General features: G+C 40.2%; 1 protein-coding gene across 1 annotated transcript in view; it reads left to right on the top strand.

Moving 5' to 3' along the window:
* SNX14 (sorting nexin 14) overlaps positions 1-22,069 on the top strand; it is a 1,453,711-nt gene that overhangs the window by 202,628 nt on the left and 1,229,014 nt on the right. Inside the window, exons 2-3 of the mRNA XM_044067476.1 lie at positions 1,522-1,604; positions 10,842-10,998. Coding sequence (XP_043923411.1) covers positions 1,532-1,604; positions 10,842-10,998 — 230 coding nt within the window. The 5' untranslated portion in view covers positions 1,522-1,531. The remainder of the gene's footprint in view (positions 1-1,521; positions 1,605-10,841; positions 10,999-22,069) is intronic.

The raw sequence follows: 22,069 nt of genomic DNA, 5'->3' as shown, positions 1-22,069 counted from the left end.
GTGAAACATTAACGTTCAGAACAATTTAGAAATGTTTTAACCCCGTGTGTGCCTCACACAAACTCATGGTAGGAGGAATTTTCCAAGATGAGGCAGTCTCTGTGTTTAATGTACAGATTAGATTGTTTACAGTTTTGTGATTGCAGTACAAAGTTTTGACACAGCTGCATTACATATCTGCCTAGCACGCATGTGGAAATGGTGACTTAAAATCAGCCCACTTATCTACAAATCCAGCTGAAATGTCTAGTTTATTTTGCTCACTAGGCCACTCTCTTTTGCCTACAATAAAGGCATCGTAGGATTTTCACCTTGTCGCAGTTTGTTGTGACGGGATGTCTCTCTTCATTCTTCTTCTTCCTGCAGTGTTACCCGATTCATAATCCCATCAACACCGTTTAAAGTACTTGCCATGTTCAGTAATTGGTGGTGGCTGCTGAAGATGGATGTACCTTCAGCCTTCACTGCAGAGTAACTGCACAATGGCACAAACCTTGCCTTCTTCCATTACTCCACTCATCAGGGTACATTCTGATGTTCGATCTCTATTCTACATTTCTTTCTAGGCTGGCTTTCTGGATGACCAAGACTTTTCTCAGACTGGTTACTGGTGCATACAACCTGCGTCTGCACCAGCAAGGCCAGTCATAGGTATTCTGTAGTACTTTACTCTACTCTAACCTTTCCAGGGTGCAGTATTCACTTGTAGTACTGTAATCCTTCCATGGTGCAGTGTTCACTTGTAGTACTGTAACCTTTCCATGGTGCAGTGTTCATTTGTATTACTGTAACCTTTCCATGGTGCAGTGTTCACTTGTATTACTGTAATCTTTCCATGGTGCAGTGTTCACTTATATTACTGTAATCTTTCCATGGTGCAGTGTTCACTTGTGTTACTGTAATCTTTCCATGGTGCAGTGTTCACTTGTATTACTGTAATCTTTCCGTGGTGCAGTGTTCACTTGTATTATTTTTACTTTCCATGGTGCAGTGTTCAGTTGTATTACTTTAACCTTTCCATGGTGCAGTGTTCACTTGTATTACTTTAACCTTTCCATGGTGCAGTGTTCACTTGTATTACTGTAATCTTTCCGTGGTGCAGTGTTCACTTGTATTATTTTTACTTTCCATGGTGCAGTGTTCAGTTGTATTACTTTAACCTTTCCATGGTGCAGAGTTCACTTGTATTACTTTAACCTTTCCATGGTGCAGTGTTCACTTGTATTACTGTAATCTTTCCGTGGTGCAGTGTTCACTTGTACTACTTTAACCTTTCCATGGTGCAGTGTTCACTTGTATTACTGTAACCTTTCCATGGTGCAGTGTTCACTTGACGAAAATATTTTGTTTTTATCCGGTGGTGCAGCTTCTTGTTTCCTGTAGCACAAGGGAATGTTGTTTTCTCAGTGGTGAAATGAACTTTCAGAGGGGTTAAAACAAAATAGTTTTTGTGCTGAAATTTCATATTTGCAGTTAATTTTTTTCTGACAGTGTCTTAAATTTTTTTTTTAAATTTTAGGTTGACATTCCAATGTTAGTAACAAGAAAACTACTAAAAGTTGCAATGAAGCACATAGAAATTATATCGAAAGCAAGACAGCGAGGTAAGTTGCACAGTTAACATTATACCATGTTGCTTTAGACAGCATAATGAATAGGAAATGTATGAATCTGCATGCAACATAGTTTTGGCTGCTTAGTGTAAAGGTTTAAAAAGCTCAGGCAGTGAATGTAATATTTGAATGTGCTTGCTGCTGGTAGACAGTCTCTCAGGCACTTTGTTTACATAGTTGTCAAAACATATTTCACTGTTTTATACTTTGGCAGCTATCAGTGCTGTACTTGACTTAGAATTGGTGTAGTACTAGGCAAGTACAGCTGAAGCAGAACATTTTCAGATTTGCATCTTCAGCTACTCCCTCTTATTTGCTTAATTTGTAGAAATCCTTTTGTGTCAATTTCCTCTGCATTCATTTTTGTTCCTGATGTATTCCTGTGATAGTAATTTTTAGGGAACTGTAATATTTTAAGTAAAATTGTACTTGTTTGGAGGGGATAGGTGGGACAGATAGAGGTTCATAGTATTAACTGGGCTTGTGTAAAGGGCCAGATGCAGTACAGTACAAAGTTGTGTTGCATGTGATTTGAAGTTATTTTAGCTTTAGAAACATACTTGCAAGTCATGTGTACAATTGATACTTTGGGTATTGTTTAGCACAGAAAGCAATGTTTTCCTTTAAGGTCTTACCCTAAAAGATGGAATAGTACTAAAATTTTCCTTAGTACAGTTTAGAGCAGTTAAACATCCTTCATGTCTATCTTTCTCTCTCTCTCTCTCTGTGTCTTATTCTTGTCCACTATTCCCTCTTTCTGTCACCCCATTGGGCATATTCATTCCTTTGTGGGGGCAAGAGCTAGGCTTCACCAGTCATGTCAAATGACTTCCATTTGATTTTTTTCACTTATCAGCCCATTCTTTCCCCCTTTGAAGGTGAGAGTTGGGTTCTTGAGAGCAGGCCAAGCCACAGATATTGTAGACTAAACTTACTCCTCCCTGATGGCTTTTGTGTTGCACTGTATAAGCTGCTTCCAGAAGGTGCATGCATGCTACCACACATGTGGAGTCTCCTTGCTTAGTGATAAGCTGGTTGCTGCATGTGCATACTGGGCTTCTTGCTGGGGGCGATACACCTGCACTTCTACAGGCTTACCAGTGTAGGGGGCTTAACTGCCATCCTCTTTCAAGGAGAGACAAGCCGGCATCAGCCACTCATTTTCATCCTCTCCTACTTAGGCCCTTCCCTGCTGCTATCTGAACACAGATCATCTGGGGTGCAGTTGGGGCTTTTGTCTCTCTAATTCATGGGGGCAGGCACTTTTCATATCTGTTTTTGATGTCACAGGTCTTTTGTCTGCCTGCATCATTGGGACAGGGACTTTTCATATGTGTTGATGTCACCCTCCTACACACCACAATCTGCTATGTCTTCAAAATCACTCTAGCAGTTTTGCTGAACTTCTGACTATCATTCAAATGAGAGATTTGGAGAAATACACAGCATGCATCATGGTGTTTAAATGGTACTGAAAACACAATGATTTTGGTGATATTTTACTTGACTGGCTCACCAGATGCGCAGTAGCAAGAATTGCCCAAACCCCGCCAACCTTGTTTTACATCAAGGCTAAGTATTGAATATTCAAGCAGACTGCCTGGAACAGTAATGAATATTTGTTATATATTGTAATGATTATAATAATTATCTAAGAGTAACAAAAAGTATATGATGGCATGCTGTCATTCCTTATTGCATATCACTCACTAAGTCTGTTTCAAATGCCTCATGTAGCTTTGTATGACTTTTGTATAGTTATTTACTTATTTGTTTGCCATTTTCCTTCAAAATTCATTAACATTTATGATGTTTATAGGTTTGTGGTGGTCTGCATAACTACCTATCTACCTACCTGGGACTAAAGCTCTGAGCTGTTCCCTCTGTCCCATGCCTGTGGTACAGGGTTAAATCCTTTCCTCTGTCAGGACAGTGGGCTTACCTGCAAGCTCAACAAATGCATACACTTTAGTACAATGCATTCTTTCTTATGACATCCTGCATACATACCAAATGTATCTTAATATTTGTAAAATGTACAATACAGCTAAATTTGATGAAGTTATGTGTTACTAATTCTTAGGGTCAATTATTCCAATCTTAATTTTTTAACATGTATATTACTGAGGCTGTCCATTACATTAATGTTACGTTTCTGAACTCTGAAGTATGTTCAATAATTATTTGTGCATCCGTGCCTCATAGCTGCAAATGTTTTTGGATTTCTTTTTGCAATATTAACAAAAGAAAATAAAAAACGAGTTTTCATTGTGTTTTTCAGACAGTCGCATTGTGAGGTGATTTTGTCACGGAGTCACTTTTAAACATGTTTAACATTACAGTTTCCGGACTCACAGCCATTGTTAACACATGCATTGTATGCATGATGTCACTGGCTAATATGAATGGCATGTCAATCGTGCCTCATTTCACATGCATGTTCGGTCATCAATCATCCACACCACGCCCACTCCTGTGCAAAACTCTGGGTGAGCCAGTGAAGTAAAATATCGCCAATGATTTTACAGTGCTTATGTGATAAAATAGTTAAAAGAAGAGACAACCATAGCCAGCCTGGTGGCATAGATGTGTAAAGCTCTGAATGTGGCCTAGCTGACCAAAGTTTGACTAGTCACTCAGGTGACTGACAAACTGGCAGGGGAGGATGTGTGATGCCTCTTCTGTGAAGAAGTGTGGTGCCTCTTGGTCGACTGTATTTGCTACTCCAGTGTAGTGCAATGGGGATCACTCACAGTACTAAAAGCAGTAGGTGGTCAGGAAAAATATATGTTGTGGCTTCCCAAGTTGGCAACTGTAGCTCCCTGCCTCAAATCCTAAGGAATGCACAAGGTGCAGATGTAGGGGGAATAGACAGTCCCTGTGGTGGGTGAGGCTGTGTGTCACAACACAAATGTTCTCTCCGCAGGGATGTCAGTTAGTGTACAAACAACCTCCACTGTCTGCCCTGATGATGCCACCCTACACAAAGCTCCCTTGATGAATCTGAAAGGACTATGATCTCCATCACTGGGGAATCAAGGACAGTGTGCATTTGGAGAAGCTCTATATTTGGCAGACAAAAGAGGCAAAATGTACAAAAGAAGAGAGAGACAGACAACAGTGATTTTTTTTTTTAAGTAGCAATCTGAGTATTTATTTTGTGACTTCTGACTGAATTTACAACTAAGAGACTAAGGTTTCACATAAAAAGACAGATTTGGAACAGTCTTAAAAAAATTAAGGTTCATGGTAAAGGATATGACATTTTGCTTCTCGTGGCTAAAAATTTTATGATGAAAAGACTAACTTATAGCCACTTATTATATATCTCTGTGATGCCAGTTTTGAGTGTATTTTTGAATGTTTTAAAAGTGAAACAGTACTGTGGCTTTATTTTTGCCACCTAGTTCATTTGACCCAATTGAAAAGAATCAGGCTTCTTAGTGTAGTATCATTAGCCTAAAGTTTCTGCAGATAAGTATTCATAGAAGCAACGTATTATTTTGCAAGGGCATTTGGGCATGCTTTTTTTTCTAAAAATGATAGAATCGAATGTAATTGCAGAGGGATTAAAAGTTATTCAGGTGTCAGCCTGATGTCACAGGAGCAGTGCAAACATCTCTTCTGCCTGTGACACACAAGCATTTAGATACCCAGATTTTTGAAGAATTCATAGCATGTTCCTCCCAGTCCACCCTTCTCCTGCCCTGGGGTCTGATGAAGAAGATTTACTGCCCCCGATTAACCTTGTGAAGAGTTGCCTTGGGGGGGGGGGGGTACAGTGGTCCATATTATGGAACACTTTAAGTGTGCTATTCCCAGGTTTAGGAGGATCAAAAGACATATTATGAAGTCTTGCAAATGGACTAACCAAGACCTTCTGCTGTCCATCTTGTTTTAGCTACCCTTTTGGACTTCTTAGGTCCTTGACTCTCAACCTTTGGTCCCTAAGAAGCCAGACAGATTTTACAAGTGAACAGAAACCCCACTACTAGAAAACCTTGTGTGACTAAATGTAAGAGATTTTCTATTTGGTGTCTTAAGCGTGACCTGACCCCTTTTTCTGGGGGGGGGGGGTCCTGATAGCCCCTTCTTATTTGTACAAGTTGCTCAATTCTGGCTTGGCATATTTGACTGTTAAAGTTCATTTGTCAGCCATATTTGCCTGTCTGCCACAGAATACACCTTTGACTTCTAGTTTTGAAGTCAAATAGTTTCCAAAGGCCATCTTTCATGTCAGGCCTCCAAGAAAACCTATTCCTCCTTCTTGGGACCTTAATTTTGTTTTTGAAAGTTTGACTCAGCCCCCTTTTGAGTTTTCTTTTCCCCTTCCTTGCAGCATTACACTTGGAAGACTATTGTCTTATTTATGCCAAGAGGGTCTCTGAAATTCAAGCACTCATTGTGGGTCTTCATTTTTTTGTTTGTTATAAGGACAGGGTGTTTGTTCTTACCAATCCTTCTTTTATGCCCAGGGTGGTTAATTATTTGTCCTTGAATCAGTACATTCATCTTCCTTTTTTCTGCTTCTCCTCAGACGTTTAGTGAGAGGGTACTACACAACTTGTATTTACATAGCTCAGATAGTACATGGATAAGATAAAATGTATAAGGATCAGTCTTGGGGCCTCTACTTTTTGGGATATACTTTTCTGAGGTGTAAGCCAAAACCAGTGGTCTGTGGCTGACCAAGTTTGCAGATGACTGCAAGCTGGGCACTGTCTTAAAATCCCCAAGTGATGTGAACATACTCTAAGAGGACCTTACCCAAACTAATGACTGGTGCCAGAAGCACGGCCTCAAACAGAATGCCAAGAAATGCATCATTATCTCCTTTGGGGAAAATGTCATCCCCACTAATTATCACATTAATAACAACGTACTAAGCATGCAATCAGTCGTGAGGGACTTGGGCACCTAGGTTGATAGCAACCAGACTTTTGACCACCACGTTGCCTCCATTGTACGGAAGGCTTTCTACATCACCCACCTCATAAATAAGGGCATTTCATCCAGGAACAAGGAGGTCATAACATCCCTTATCAGACCCATTATCGAGTACATTGGCTGCTTCGACATGTACCTTGCCAAGCGCATGCAGCAGTTGGAGAGACCACAGAGGTTCCTGATCAGGAAAATCCAGGGTCTCAAACACTTATCCTATTCAGATAGGCTAAAAGCCTTTTCCCTCTACTCAGTTTCATACAGACTGCTCAGAGGTGGCCTGTGTCTACAAGGCCATTTCAGACCCAGCCTTGATGGTGTTGCTGCATATCCGTAAGACAAACTCCACTCAAGCAACCCGCACACAAGGCCTTAACCTGGTCTGTGACATTAATAGAACTTGTTGGCAGGATAGATTTGTGTCCCAAAGACTCCCCCATCTGTGAAACAGACTCCCTCTCCATGTCAAGCAGAGTACCCCTCTCGCCTTCTTTAAGAGGAACCTGGACGACTGGATGGGAAGCAGAAAATATACCCCTGGGATCCCACCTGCGTCCCTGCTGGACAGGAGAAACAGGTGTTGACTTTGAGGGAACATGGGGGGAAATCCTTGACTAGGCTTATAAGGGCCTCCGGGTCAATAGCATAGTATCATCCTGTGAACCTATGAAGGAAACGCAAACAACGTTTTGTTTACTTTCTTGTCAGGAAAATAGGTTTGGCAGTATCTAAGCAAACCATCTCCTCTAAGACCATTCCTTTTTGCTATTATTTTCATGGCAAGCAGTCAACCTGTTATGTCATGCTACCAGGACCATGGTGTCTTGTGGTGCTTTTTTTTTTCCAAGGGTCAGGATACTAGATCCATCTTGGAAGCTGCTACTTGGTCTTCTGTTCACAATTTTACCAAACATTACAAGTTGGATGTCATTTCCAGGGCTAGGACAGGTTTTGCCAGGGCCATCATTCATGAATTTGTGGGAGGGCTGTTCTCTGCCTTTCTCATCCTATACTTTCCAGTAGCTTTTGTACTTCCACCAGAGTAAAGAGTACTGCAGCAGTGATAAGGAAGGATGTAGTACAGTTGTACAAGACTTTACCAAAACAGTAGATGTCCTAATTTTCACTGTTGAAGTATTATGTCCCTCCCTCCTGCCCCTTATTATTTTTTGTTGCTCTGGGTCTGGCTGAGGAATTTTTTCTCCTTTCTTTTCTCCTTCTTATTCCCTTCCTGGATATGCATGCTATTGCCTTCTCTGGAGTTGTGCTGTGGTTCTCCTAGGGCACTTCACTTTTGAGGGTTAGCGGGCCATACATCAAATATGTACCTTACATCTTGCACATAGGACATACTTCTAACGTATGACACCTGGAAGATGTAAAGGCTTTGGTATGCTGGCCGAATGTTAGACTATCCTTTACAGGATATCCCAAGACTAAATAGTGCAGCAGTAAGAAGTAGGGCATCTGTTGTTTTGATAACAATTTTCATATAGGGAAAAAACAGAAGTCCATTGCATCTTTAAACATTTCTAAGGCTTTCTTAAAAGGAACGTTTCTTCTCAGACCCCCATCACAGAATCCAGTTCTTCTGTTAGATAATTCCCTTGATGCTTCAGGCCCTAACGCAACCAGCCTTTGAACCAGCAACATCAGCAAATATGACGTTTCTGTCTTGGAAAACCAGTTTCCTAGTGGCTATCACATCAGTCAGGTGAATGTCTGTTACAAGTCTTATTTTGAAACATTCCCACTTGATTTTTATGAGGATAAGAATATCCCTTCAGACCAATCTACACTTTCTTCCCAAAGTCGATGTGGAAGCTAATCTTAACCAGACGATTAACCTGCCAGTTTTCTTTCTGAATTTTTCCAACAAAGGTGAACGTACCTTACACTTAATGGATGTTAACCACCAAATGAGATTTTACCTACATTATGCCAAGGAATCAGGAAAACAGATCAACTTTTTATTTCCTTCTCAAAGGCTAAAGTAGGGCAAGAAGTTTATAAGGTCACATATGTGGCTCAATGATTGTATTGCTTTTGTCTGTAAAGAAAAGGGATTGTCTTTACCACACAAGCTCAGAGCTCATTCAGCTGGACCAGTGGCAGTCTCCACTGCTTATTTTACTAGAGTGCCCATAGACAAGATTTGTGCAGTAGCTGCCTGGTCTACTCTTCCTACCTTTGTATCTCATTGTAAGCTGGACACACATTCTAGATCCTGTACACCATTCTGCAGAATATCCTTCCATGAGGCCAACTTGGGTGACTAGTAGCCAAGGAATCGGTTACGTTCATTGAATTGGACAGAAAAGAAAACATTGGATATGAAAATTATGTTCTTACCCTAATGCTAGATCTGTGTTGTCTTCTACCATCCAGCTCAACATTCCTTTCCACTTACCTAAATTGTCATCTAGTGGTTCTTGACTGATCAACTGGATCTGTATATATATTCAGCCTTGAGCTGATTTTTCACTCTTCTCATTATTGGTATGATAGTAAGATTATTTTTTATTTATTTATGTATTTGTTCCTTTTAGAGAAGATGGATATAAATTGCAATCTCGACCTGAGGTATTGTAGGGACAAGAGAGAATTATGGGCATGGGAGGAGTCTGAGCCATGGATGAAAGAGCTTGAAAAAAAGTGTAGAGGTTGGATCTAATCAGATCCGATAAAAAATTATGTTTTAGTATACGACAAAGAAGGAACATTGAAAGTTGTTGAGTCTCCTTTTACCATGGAGAGATGGAAAACATTCATAAGAGAAACTGCAGCTTTTAGAGGAAGGTGACTGACAAGCTGTGAAATATAAACCTTTAAAAATATAGTTTTGTTAATAATGTGTTTTCATTTCCCTCCTGGCTTTCAGGTTGTGCTCAGCAGCTTCCACAGCACTTTGTTTCACATATACTTAAGTGCCCTGTAATGCCTTGGCTCATTTAAATTTGAAGTATTTCATTTCTTGAATGCTGGACCCCTGTTTACATAGTCCCTTCATCTAGGTCATGGGAATGTTATGTCTTCTGTTAATTGAGTCATCCTGCTAGACTAGCTGTACCTTTACAGAGGATATCCAGAAGTAGCAGTATTCTAGTCATCAAACCTTATTAAATCAGCAATATATGTACAGTGAGATAATTCATAATTGCAGTAAATGTATGATTAAATTTAAGCATCAAGAATGAAAATGGAGTATTGTTGTGTACAGGGCAGCAATGCAAAATTAACTGGAAACTCTGGTAGCTCAGTGAAATCATTAAACAGGAGGTCATAATAGAAGAGTAGATGTAGTCAGCAGAGCAGAGAATCACATATTCATTGATTATATGTAATGCATTCCTCATGAATGAGCTGGGAAGGCACCAGGAAAGGCTGGAAAAGTGCACAATCTACATTAAAGGTCAGTTAAAGTGATTTTAAAAGAGCTTAACATCTGTAGTTTTGAAGAAAGAAGACCGTGGCAGCACATGATGACAACTTAAGTATTCCAGATGTCTACAGAATGATAGAACAGTGCAGATAGCTGTTGGTGGGGTTTGGAACAGCTTTACTAAAAGAATGTTTACTTTTAGTGCTAATGGAATTGTAAAATACTCTAGATGTATTTATGTATTACAGTTCTTGCAAGGTTTAAGGGGAGGAGTGAATCTGTTGCTCAAATGGAATTGTTATGAAGGCTCTACAGTTTCCCTACTAACTAGGGAAATGGGATGGTTTGTTTGGCCAGGCGGCTTTGATCTATTGGCATGTGTGTCTCTGTTTCCATTTGTCTTTCACAGTAGGACTTTTAAAACAGTATGACTAGTCAGACCAAAACTCCTTTTTGTAATGTTTATCTCTTATATCTGCCTGATTTTCATCTCATTAACAGATTTCGTAAGGAACACTAGCTAAGATTCTGTTTACTGACCCTCAAGTAAGCTGTGTTTGCTTTATTGCTCTGTATCCTTAGCCTCTGGATTAACTGCAGACCAGAAATGCAAGAAGACTCAAGACTGGTTGAATAAACTCCATTCCATCTACTGTAGTTTTACTTTTTGTAGGTGTTTGTTTGTGGCTACGCATAGTTCTTGCGTTTTTTGTTCACATTTCTGTGGGTTTGCTTTAATATGATGATGTATTTTGGAAACAGCCTGTCTGGCACTGTTTTCAATGCCTTACATTATAAAGTTTTTTTCCCCTTTTGTAGTTGGAACAAAAATGTACCATGTAATTAGAAATAATCATTATTAATCCTTTTAAGCTACACATGTATATTTTCTGCCCTTGCAGTGAAGAATGCAGAATATTTGCAGCAGGCTGCATTAGAGGAATATGGCCCTGATCTGCATGTGGCCCTGAGAAGTCGAAAAGATGAGTTGCAGTACCTTCGACAGTTAACAGAGCTGCTGTTCCCATACATTCTGCCTCCTAAAGGAACTGATTGCAGGTACTGTATGATTAGATCTGATTTAATCTGCAAGTAGACCTGACCTATTAGAACTGTTAAGATGGCATCACCAGTATTTGACTGACATGCACCACAGGAGTGAATATGTATGTTTGTTACATACTGCGTGTGGATCATATTGGATGTAGACTGTTGAAGGCTGAGGCTAGAACTTTATGATACTGCATGCAGAATATGGCAGGATTCTATATTGTTACAATGTCTGGCAGGAAGAATGTGTCTTGCAGTCTTATAAATCTCAGTGAATACTAAGTGACTGTGCTTTCCTCTAGCTATTTTGCCATTGAAGGCAAGTGTATTGTTCATCGTAGTATTTAGTCACTGTTGAAGTCCTCATTTTTGGTTAAAGACTATGTCCTTTCCAGACCACATGAAGACAGAGCTCCTAAATGCACCTTTGGATAGGGTGCTCCTCTTTTGAACCCCCCCCCCCTCCCCACTACGATGGTAATCTTTTAGATGGTGGATGGGAAAGATAAAATCCTGTTGTCCATAAAACAGCTTTTTTGGTCTTGGGCCCCTAAGTTCAGCAGGAATTGCCAACTCAGTAAATGCTTGACCCTTGTGCCTTAGATAGGGAAGTGGCACACCTAGCAAAGCCAGAAAATGGAAGAAAAAAAAAAGAAAGTGGTGAGCTAAACACAGAAAAGCCCAGAAGACTGAGGGCCGTGACACTTTGTGGGATCAGCTGTGAATCTTGCCATTTTACCCCCCTCTTTTTTCTTCCTTTGTCAGGTCTGCCACTTTCATGTCTAGGGTGTCTGTGCTAAACCCCTGCTGCGTAATTCCTCCAAAGCTTAGAGGCTTTAGCCTGAAAAAGCTGTTTTTTAGACTGCGTGCTCTTGCTTTTTTCATCCATCTTCTAAGACTTCTTTATCATGGAGTCCAAAGAGGAACTCCCCTTCCATACATTTAGAAGATCTGAGTTCACATGGTTTGGAAGGGACATTGTCCTCAACCAAAAGTCTTGTTTGGGTAAGTAAGAGTATGATTTTTCAAGGACATATTCACCAACAGGAATGCCCACAGAGATACCTTACTGAAAGGATACAAGGCCTAAACAACATATCCATGCATGGCTCAACTCAGAGGCCTGTCACTGTACTCAGTTTCCTACAGACTGGTAAGAGGTGACCTGTGTCTGGCATACAAGGCATCCTCCGACCCATTACTGATTTAGTTACTGCACGTCAGCAAGTCAAATAGTATCAGAAATACTCAGTTCTAAGGATCTAATCCTCTTCTGCAACATCAGTAGAATGGTTTTAAGGGACAGTTGTATCTCACAGGGGATACCACTGCTGTGGAGTAGACTTCTCATCCACATAAAACAAAGTTCATTCCTGTCCATATTCAAGTGCAGCTTAGATATGTGGCTGGAAAACAGAAGATTTGTTGCAGGCCTACCCCCTGTACTACTGATGGACAGAGGCTTCTCCTAAATGCTTTATCCAATGCATGGGTCCCCTCAAATTATCTGTGGTGTGATCCCAGTTATTCTCATTACAGGTAATATATAATTGTTGACCATGGGGTGGGTAAGTCCGTCTATAATCAAATAGGATATGTTATTTAATTGGCAGGGCTTAAGATGGCCCACAAAGGCAGCTAGTCTAGTACCTGAACCTGTAAGGGTCATCATTATGGCCACTTCTGTAAAGATGTGCAAGCTACTAGCCCAGAAACAGTTTGAGTGTGAAGATTCTTGTACATCTCCACAGTGGATTAGTGGCTGCATAATTTTTGTCCAGTTTTTGAGGTGGTAACATGTATTGTCTGAAAATTTATTTTATTAATAATTAACAATTAGTGTTTAAGGTCTTTCATTTGTATTAGGTTCATAGGTTCATACCAGGCTATCTGCCCTAGGGCATTTATAAGCCTAGCCAGAGTGTGTTTGGCTTTCGCCACCCATTTTAAATTAATTTTGCTATGCCCTTTTTCGAGGTTAGTATACTGTGCCTCTGTCTAACAGTGACACAGAAGTGATACCTGGGGTAAACCTACGATCCCCCATCCACTCATCAAGATTTCTCTTGAAGAGAGTCAATGAGGGACTCTGCCTAACCTGGTCTGGGATTTTATTCCAGAGTGAAGGGAGCCTCTGGGTTATGAATCTGTCCCTCCAGCATGTCCTATTTATTTAAGTGCTGAGGTTCAAGTCTCTCGAGCGCGCAGCTCGATGGGATTTGGATTTTCTGAGGTGCAGCATGTCCATTAATTCCGGATTGGGCATGGCTTTATATGTCAGGCACAGATCGCTTCTGAGCAGGCGGTATGCCACTGAGTAGAGCTGGAGTTTCTTTAACCGGGCAGCATATGGCATCTGTTTGAGCCCTTTGATCCTCTTGGTGAGGTACTTTTGGGGTCTTTTCAGTTGCTGCAGGTGTCTGGTAAGGTACATCCCAAAAGGGGCATTGTACTCAATTATGGGCCTGATGAGGGATGAGTAAAGAGGCACGATGACCTCCCCTGATCTAGATGTGAATCCCTTCATGATTAGGTGGGCTATATAAAATGTTTTTCTAACCACTTTGGCCACGTGGTTGTCAAATGAGAGATTGCTATCAACTTGGGTCCTCAGGTCTCCCTAATTACTTCTTCCGTACTTAATGGATTACCACCTATGTGGTAATTTGTGGGCACTTTGTTTTTGCCAAAGGGGATGACTATACACTTTTTGGCATTTAGCTTGAGGCCATGGCTCTGGCATCAGTTGTCTGTTTCTATGAGGCCTTTTTGGAGGATGCTTGTGTCGGCTGGAGAGTCGATTATGGCGCTCAGTTTGCAGTCATCTGCGAACTTGGTCAGCCACAGTCCTTCCGTGTTGGCCTGTACCTCCGAGAAATATATATCAAACAAGAGAGGTCCCAGGACTGAGCCTTGTGGGACGCCACTTGTAACTGGTTTGGAGTCTGACATGGCTCCAGCAATTCTAATCATGTGGGTTCTGTCCTTGAGCCAGTTTGCAACCCATCTAGTGACATAGGGGTTTATATTTAAGCTGGTGAGCTTATCTATAATGCCCGAGTGGGGTATTGTATCGAAGGCTTTTGCGAGGTCCAGGTAGGCTGTGTGGACCACCTTCCCCTCGTCAATGGCCTTGGTGACTGTTTCAAAGAAATCGACCATGTTTAAGAGGCAGGATCTGCCCTTAACAAAGCCAAACTGGGTAGGATCCAGTTTCTGTAGGTCCCCAATATCTTTATTTATGAGGTCCATGATGATCCTTTCCATAGCTTTGCAGACCAAGCTAGACAGGCTTATGGGGCGATAGTTTCCAGGATCTGTTGAGGCACCACCTTTGTGGAGAGGGACCACTGTTGCTGTACGCCACTCTTTGGGTACATATCCTGTGGTAAGGCTGAGATTGAACAGTAGTTTTATGTTTGGGTTTCGCTCTTCTTGGAGTTCATGTAGGACACAGCCCGGGACGCCGTCTGGTCCCATTGATGCTGTGTTTTTTGCTTTGGAGAGGGCGGCTCTTACCTGAGCATCTGAGATGTCAGGGGGCAGCACTCTACTGGGATAGATATTTGCCCTTTTGGTGGGAAGGGGGGTGGGAGAAGTTTGAGCTGAACCTGTCAGCTAGGATGTTGGCAATGTCTGTGGGTTCGGTGTATTTTTTGTCATTTTGGACTAATTCTGAGCATATCTGGGAATTCCCACCCAGGTTCCTAACATAACTAAAGAAAGCCTTGTGATTATCCTTAGTGTCCTATGCAATTTTTCTCTCAAAGCTGGCCTTAGACGATTTTATGAGTGCCCGTAGTTTTTTGCTAACACTGATCAGAGATGCCTTCCCTTTTTGGGATTTTGCTCTATCATGTAGTAGCTTCCTCCTCCTATTGCATAGTTTGTTTGTGGCTGGGGTCCACCAGACAGGACGTCTGCCCTTGGAGGATTGGGTCTTGGTTTCATTTGGGATTGCATGATCCATGCATTCCTGAAGGTGTTCATAGAATGAGTTTATAAAGGATTCTGTGATCTGGGCTGTATTTTCCACAGGCCCGGGGGCTTTGAAGGATTCCACCTTGGTTTTGAGGAGTGTGAAATTTGCTTTAGAGAAGTTTTTCACTGTGGTTTTCTGGGCAGGGGGTGGGGTCGGGATGTGAATATCCAGTGAGATTAGTTTATGGTCTGATCTTACCAGTGAGGGATACACTTCTGGTCTGCAGCATAGAGTTCCCATGTTGGTGATGATCAGGTCCAGTATGTTTTCCCCTCTTGTGGGAGTGGTAACAAGTTGTTCCATAGCATTTGAGTTTATAAATTCTAGGAACCTTTGAGCTAGGGTGTTGGAGCTAGAGTAATGCTCCCAGTCTATGTTTGGGTAGTTGAAGTTGCCCAATATAATGGTGTTTGGAGAGGCCTTCATATTTTCCAGTGTTCTCAGGAAGGCCGAGTGGGGTTCCTGGGTTTGGGAGGGTGGTCTGTAGCAGGCTATAAACTGGAAGGCAGTTTTACCCACTGTTAGTCGCACATGGATAGTCTCTGATGCTTCGTGCTGTGCCACCAACCTGGAGGTGTGGGTGTCTTTGACAAATATTGATACTCCCCCTCCTTTTGTGGTTCGGTCCAAGTTTTGGGGCCGAAAAGCATGGTATGAGGTATAACCTGGTAGTGCTGGGGTGCTCTCGGGAGCCTTAAACCAGGTTTCTGTTACTGCACAGATATTGATGTTCTCCATGCTAAGGAGAGTTTCGAGTGCATGCATCTTGAGGTTTAGACTTCTGGCGTTGAGTAGCATTACTCTTAGTTTCTTATCCCCTGTGATACCTATGGAGGTGGGTTTGTCTTTTGAGCCTTGCCTAAAAAAGGCACTATGGGGGTAGCAAGAGCCTTTGCCAGTATCCGAAAGCCCAGGGGTGACAGGTGCAAGCCGTCCCTATTTATCATTTTTATCCAGTTGAGAGACTTGGCTAGGACTCAGTTCTGTTAAAATTGACAGTACAGTAATTTGGTGTGTTAATGCACTAGCTTCATACCTTTCAAACTCTGAACATTACAACTAGAATAAAAGCACAGAACCATGATTAGCTGATCTTGTGCCCAGTGCTATTCCTTGATCTAGCACACCTCAACTCTTAAGCTGAGGAGCAACAGAAAAAAATAGTCCTACTGCATTGCAATGCAGTCTATGTATGTATTTGTGTGTGTGTATCTACATACATACATATAGATATATACACACACACAGTGGATATAAAAAGTGTACACACCCCTAAAATGCCAAGTTTTTGTGATATAAAAAATGAGACCACAATAAATCATTTCAATACTTTTCCCACCTTTAATGTGACCTGTACAGTTCAGTTGAAAGACAAACATATCTGTTAGGGGAAAAATATAAAAAATAAAAAACGTACAGTAAGCTGGTTGCATAAGTGTGCACACCCTTAAACTAATACTTTGTTGAAGCACCTTTTGATTTAATTAAAGCATTCAACCTTCTTGGGTAGGAGTCTATCAGCATGGCACATCTTGACTTGGCAATATTTGCCCACTCTTCTGTACAAATGCACTCCAAATCTGTCAGATTGCGAGGGCATCTCTTGTGCACAGCCCTCTTCAGGTCACCCCTCAGATTTTCTATTGGATTTAGGTCTGAGCTCTGGCTTGGCCATTCCAAAACTTTAATTTTCTTCTGGTGAAGCCATTCTTTTGTTGATTTGGATGTATGCTTGGTGTCATTGTCATGTTGAAAGGTGAAATTCCTCTTCATCTTCAGCTTTTTAGCTCATGCTTGAATGTTTTGGGCAAAAAGTGACTGGTATTTGGAACTGTTCATAATTACCTCCACCTTGACTAAAACCCCAATTCCAGCTGAAGAAAAGCAACCCCAAAGCATGATACTGCCACAACCATGCTTCACCATGGGATGGTTTTCTTTTGGTGATGTGAAGTGTTGTTTTTGCACCAAACATACCTTTTGGAATTGTGGCCCAAAAGTTCAACCTTGGTCTCAATAACACATTTTCCCACGTGTTTTTGGGAGACTTGATGTATTGTTTTGCAAATTTTACCTGGACCTGGATTTTTTTGTGTGTAAGAAAAAACTTCCATCTTGCAACCCTACCCCGTAGGCCAGACATATGGAGAATACAGAAGATTGTTGTCACATGTAGTACACAACCAGTACTTGCCAGAAATTCCTGCAGCGCCTTCAGTGTTGCTGTAGGTCTATTGGCAGCTTCCCTGACCAGTTTTCGTCTTGTCTTTTCATCAGTTTTTGAGGGACGTCCAGTTCTTTGCAACATCACTGTTGTCCCATATTTTCTCCACTTTTTAATGACTGTCTTCACTATGTTCCATGGTATATCCAGTGCTGTGGAAATGTTTTTGTTACCCTTCTCCTGACTTGATACCTTTCAACAATGAGATCCCTTTGATGCTTTGTCAGCTGTCTGTGAAATATGGCTTTTGCTGTAGCAGGCAGCTGAGTAAATGTCAGGAAAATCCGTCTAGGACAGCTGAACTTTATTTGGGGTTAATCAGAGCCTCTTTAATTGATGGTAGGTGTGTACTCAAGAAGACTGAATGATGTAATTAAAGCAAAAAGTGCTTCAGCAAAGTATTAGTTTAAAGGTGTGCACACTTTTGCAACCAGCTTATTGTACGTTTTTTGTTTTTTATATTTTTCCCCTGACAGATTTGTTTGCTTTTCAACTGAATTGTACAGGTCATAGGTCACATTAAAGGTGAGAAAAGTTTTGAAATGATTTATTGTGGTCTCATTTTTTTATATCACAAAAACCTGGCATTCTAACAGGGGTGCATACACTTTTTATATCCAGTGTGTGTGTGTGTGTGTGTGTGTGTGTGTGTGTGTGTGTGTGTGTGTGTGTGTGTGTGTGTATATATATATATATAGTTTTATATATATATATATATATATATATATATATATATATATATATATATATATAGTTATATCTGTGTATATAATATATATATATATATATATATATATATATATAAAATCTATATGCATGTGTGTGTGTATATATATATATATATATATCTATATGTGTGTGTGTGTATATACAGATTTTATATATATATATATATATATATATATACATATATATATATATATATATACATACACACACATATATATATATATATATATATATACATATATATATATACATATGTATACAGATTTTATTTTGTTTATATATATATATATATATATATATATATATATATATATATGCACACACACACACACACATGCACGTTTCGGCCTTTACATGATCTGTATCTTCCAAGATTCTTTTCTGTAGGGTTCTGGTTATTTTCCCAGTGTTGAAGGATGGAGAACTCAGTCATTTAGCTATACCACCACGGAGTTGGAATGTCATCTTGATCCTTGATAGGAAGGTAAGCAAGGAATGGTGGAGGTAATGGAAGCTGAGTCTTGCACACGAATCTGGACGGAAATAAATTATGTGGATTGGTTAGGGTGGGGAGGCTGTGTGCTTTCACTCAGGTGCTGGATTTCATCTGATCAAGTGACTGAGACGATGGACCTTCATGAGGGTTGTAAACATTTTATTGACAGAATTTTCAACACTTGAGAGGACTCCGTGGACAAACTAAGCAAGTTGATTAAACATATTGAAAAATAATTAATTTCTTGAAGTTCATTTCTCACACAGACCACTAGCAGGTAGCTTTCCTGGATATAACAGTTTATAAAAATGCATCTAACACAGTGCTGTTCACAGACCTACTTCAAACCTACAAGAGTAAGCCAGTACTTGAATGATACCTGCATGCACCCACTGTTCACAAAAAGAAATATAATCAAATCTCAAGGTCTGAGATTAACCAGACTCACTGGGGGATTGAGCAGCCTATTCTAGAATTTGGATGATTTGATCTTGGAATTCCTTGATAGAGGCTACACACTGAACAAGATCAAGCACATTTGCAACCCTATTCTCAGTAAGAAGGCATCTGAACCACAGAAAGCCCTGGATGTCCTAGATAGTGGTCTGTAACACGGAGTACTAAGGCCACCTGCAGCTGTACCCAAATATCAAAAACTTCACATTTCACTTACTGGATAGTGTCCTTCCTTCCCCTTAGAGATGGGATCTAAAGAGCATACTTGATCACAAAGAACTTCAGTGGCACATCAGAATAAATGTGAATATAACCCCAGACTTAATGAGACTACCTGCATCAAATGTCATCTCCAACTTTGACCTGTGAAACATCAGGACCTAGCACCTAAACATTAACCTGAGACTAAGAATGACATTAACATGAGTGCATCCGTCATGGTTACAAGGACCATGTCATCACAATACACACAGATCCAATGGAGTAGTTCCATCTTGGACTCTCCTGGAACTATGCATTGACTTCATGTGGAAAACAGGATAGGCATACCTGGTTCCACTTAAGGAAGCTGCACATTTGGAATGCTCATCAACTACTGTTTGATATTTCCAGGGTTATTTTCACTTCTGTTTTATAATTCTCATTAGGAGTGTTTCTCTTGGACTTTCCTCCCACTTTTCACATCCTCAGAGTTACATACTGAAACCATGCAAGGGTACCTTGGGCACAGATTTAGTGTATTCCACTATGTAATACTATTTGGTACATATGATATGTATCTGAATGCTTTACCAACATATTTTTCTATAGCTAGCATGCAAATGTTTACACAGTTAAATTACCAGAGGTATAGGAGGCATGCAGGTAATGTTTTTCATTTTTTTGTTTTTATATGTTGTTGCAGTATGGTATTTAAGCATATTTCTCAATAAACCCGTAAAACTCACACCTACCCTGGGCAGGTGGTTATACGTAATACTGCAGTGGTGACAATGTAAAATAAATTTTCACTCAAAGTTTGCTTCTTGTGCTGTAGCTTGCATAGATGAGGTACTGAGTTAAATCCTGAGCACTTCCATAGCATTTTGCAGTGATGATACTGTGGTTAATAATCTTTGTTGTGGCAGCAGCAACCTCTGTTCAAATGTGAGTCACAGGAGTATGTAAGGATGTAGGGGTATGATTCTTATTTAGGGTGCAAAAGATCCCTGGATGAGATCTTGGGAAAGTACAGTCACTACTAAGCTACAGATTTGCTTATCGGTACAACCTGATTTGCTCTCTAAATTTCACAGCTGAATCCATCTTGGATAAGTGGTTTTGTTTGCTTATTTATTATGCTTAACTGCTGAAATTGCTTCAAACTATTTGAAATTGCTATTTTCTTTTCCAACGCACTTTTGTTTTAGAGTGCACCGTTTATGTGTACAGTGATTGTAACTTATTTAGTGGCTTTGGGCTTGTTTTCTGGTGGCAGGAAAAAGTAGGCCACAGTAGCTCCAGGTATGTTTACTGTTTAGGTGACTGCCACTATTTTGCTGTTGGTTGGAGTGCTCAGGGAGCCTTTTTCTTTCAGTTTCCTTGTGTATTTAAACAGGCATTTTAGTATGATGCTGTACTTAGCACTGCCACATTATGGCTGTGTGTGCTTTATTGATACTGGCATCCCGACCCATATCTATCCTCATAATTCCTCTCTGTCAAACCCTGATAGCCGGTGACACCAATATCTATTCTCATTTCCTGTCTCCCAAACTCTATTAGTCAGTGACGCAACTGATAGAAGTGACATCAGGTACTTGCAGTTGCATGACATGCTGGTTTGTGCAGTAGTTTCACCGATCATACCTCTCCTCTTATAGCAAGAAATCTGTACAAAGCCAAACATAAAAGTGGGACAAAGGCCCAAAAATAGTGAAAATTTTTAAATATTGCTCTTACAAACTTTGAAAGTTGATAGAATAACAGGTTTTGCATTAGCACAATTTTCTGAAGAGTATGAAGTCTGAAACTCAAATACATTATTTTCTGACCAAGCATTGATGATTTACCCTTACTTTGACACACAACCACAATATTATGAAAAATAGACCAAAAATATGAGGAAAAAATCTGGACATTTTGAGAAAATCTGTACACTTGAGAGGTATGTCACCGATGTGTCCTCTAAGCAGCCAGTAAACAGTCTGTAGCTGCTCTGTATTGCTCTAAAGAGCCCATACCTGCTATGTGTTGCTTTAAGCTGCCTATAGCTGCTCTTTGTTGCTGTAAGTAGCTCATAGTTGCTCTTTCTTGCTCTAATCTTCCTTTAGCTGCTTTGTGTTGCCCATAGTTCACAGCTGCTAGCTTAACCTTACATTTTCTTATTTAGCTATAGTTATTTTGTGTTAAGTAGTGTACAGCTCTTCAAGATAAATCTGCATAATTAAATTCCTCCATAAGGAAAGCCACATAGTTATTTGAGATGTATTATGGTGGGATTTAACAATTTATCTATTTTTTTATGTATATTTGTTTACCAGGAAAGTCCATCTGGGCATAAAATGACTCATTTTCAGGGGATGCCCGGGGATAAAAGCTCCAATGAACAAGAACAATTTACCCTGACCTGAAAAATATATTTTCAGAAGAATTGACACACTATAATTAAGAGGGAGCCCAACTACTGAAGCTTTAGGCAACGCACCAGAAGTTGTTTGTAAGAAGGGCAAATATTTAAGAGAAAATAGAAGGGGAATGTAGAAATAAACTGGATCCAAAAATAAAATGACAAAATGTGGAGCTTGCAAATAATGTAGGTTCATTTATGATGCTCCTAGTATTGTTGTTTCAGTGTTCCCTGTAACTGTTGATTGTAAAGGACATCACAATTGTGCTACTACTGGGGTAATTTATTGTGCAAGCTGTCTCTTGTGATCTTTCTGTGTTAGGAAGACTAAGTAACTATTTAGGGAAACAATATGTCAGCACGTGTGTAGTATCAGAATCTGTGCTCCAACAAATGCCACATCTAAACATGCCCAGAACTGTGTTCATTTTAAGATATATTTGAAAAGGTTCCCTTAAATACATAGGGGGAAGGGGAGAACCAAACTGAGTACTGATAATTAATTTGACAGCTAAAACTGAATGCAGTACTGAAACCAGAATTAAATGAGGCACTTTTTATTAGTAATGTTCTTAAAAAGAGAGC

The sequence above is a fragment of the Protopterus annectens genome, chromosome 1.part0, assembly GCF_019279795.1.
Source record: "Protopterus annectens isolate FY-2018-M chromosome 1.part0, PAN1.0, whole genome shotgun sequence".
In the NCBI taxonomy this organism is placed as follows: Eukaryota; Metazoa; Chordata; order Ceratodontiformes; family Protopteridae; genus Protopterus; species Protopterus annectens.
The sequence above is the reverse complement of the archived record's forward strand: the minus strand, read 5'-3'. Positions and strand labels throughout refer to the sequence as shown.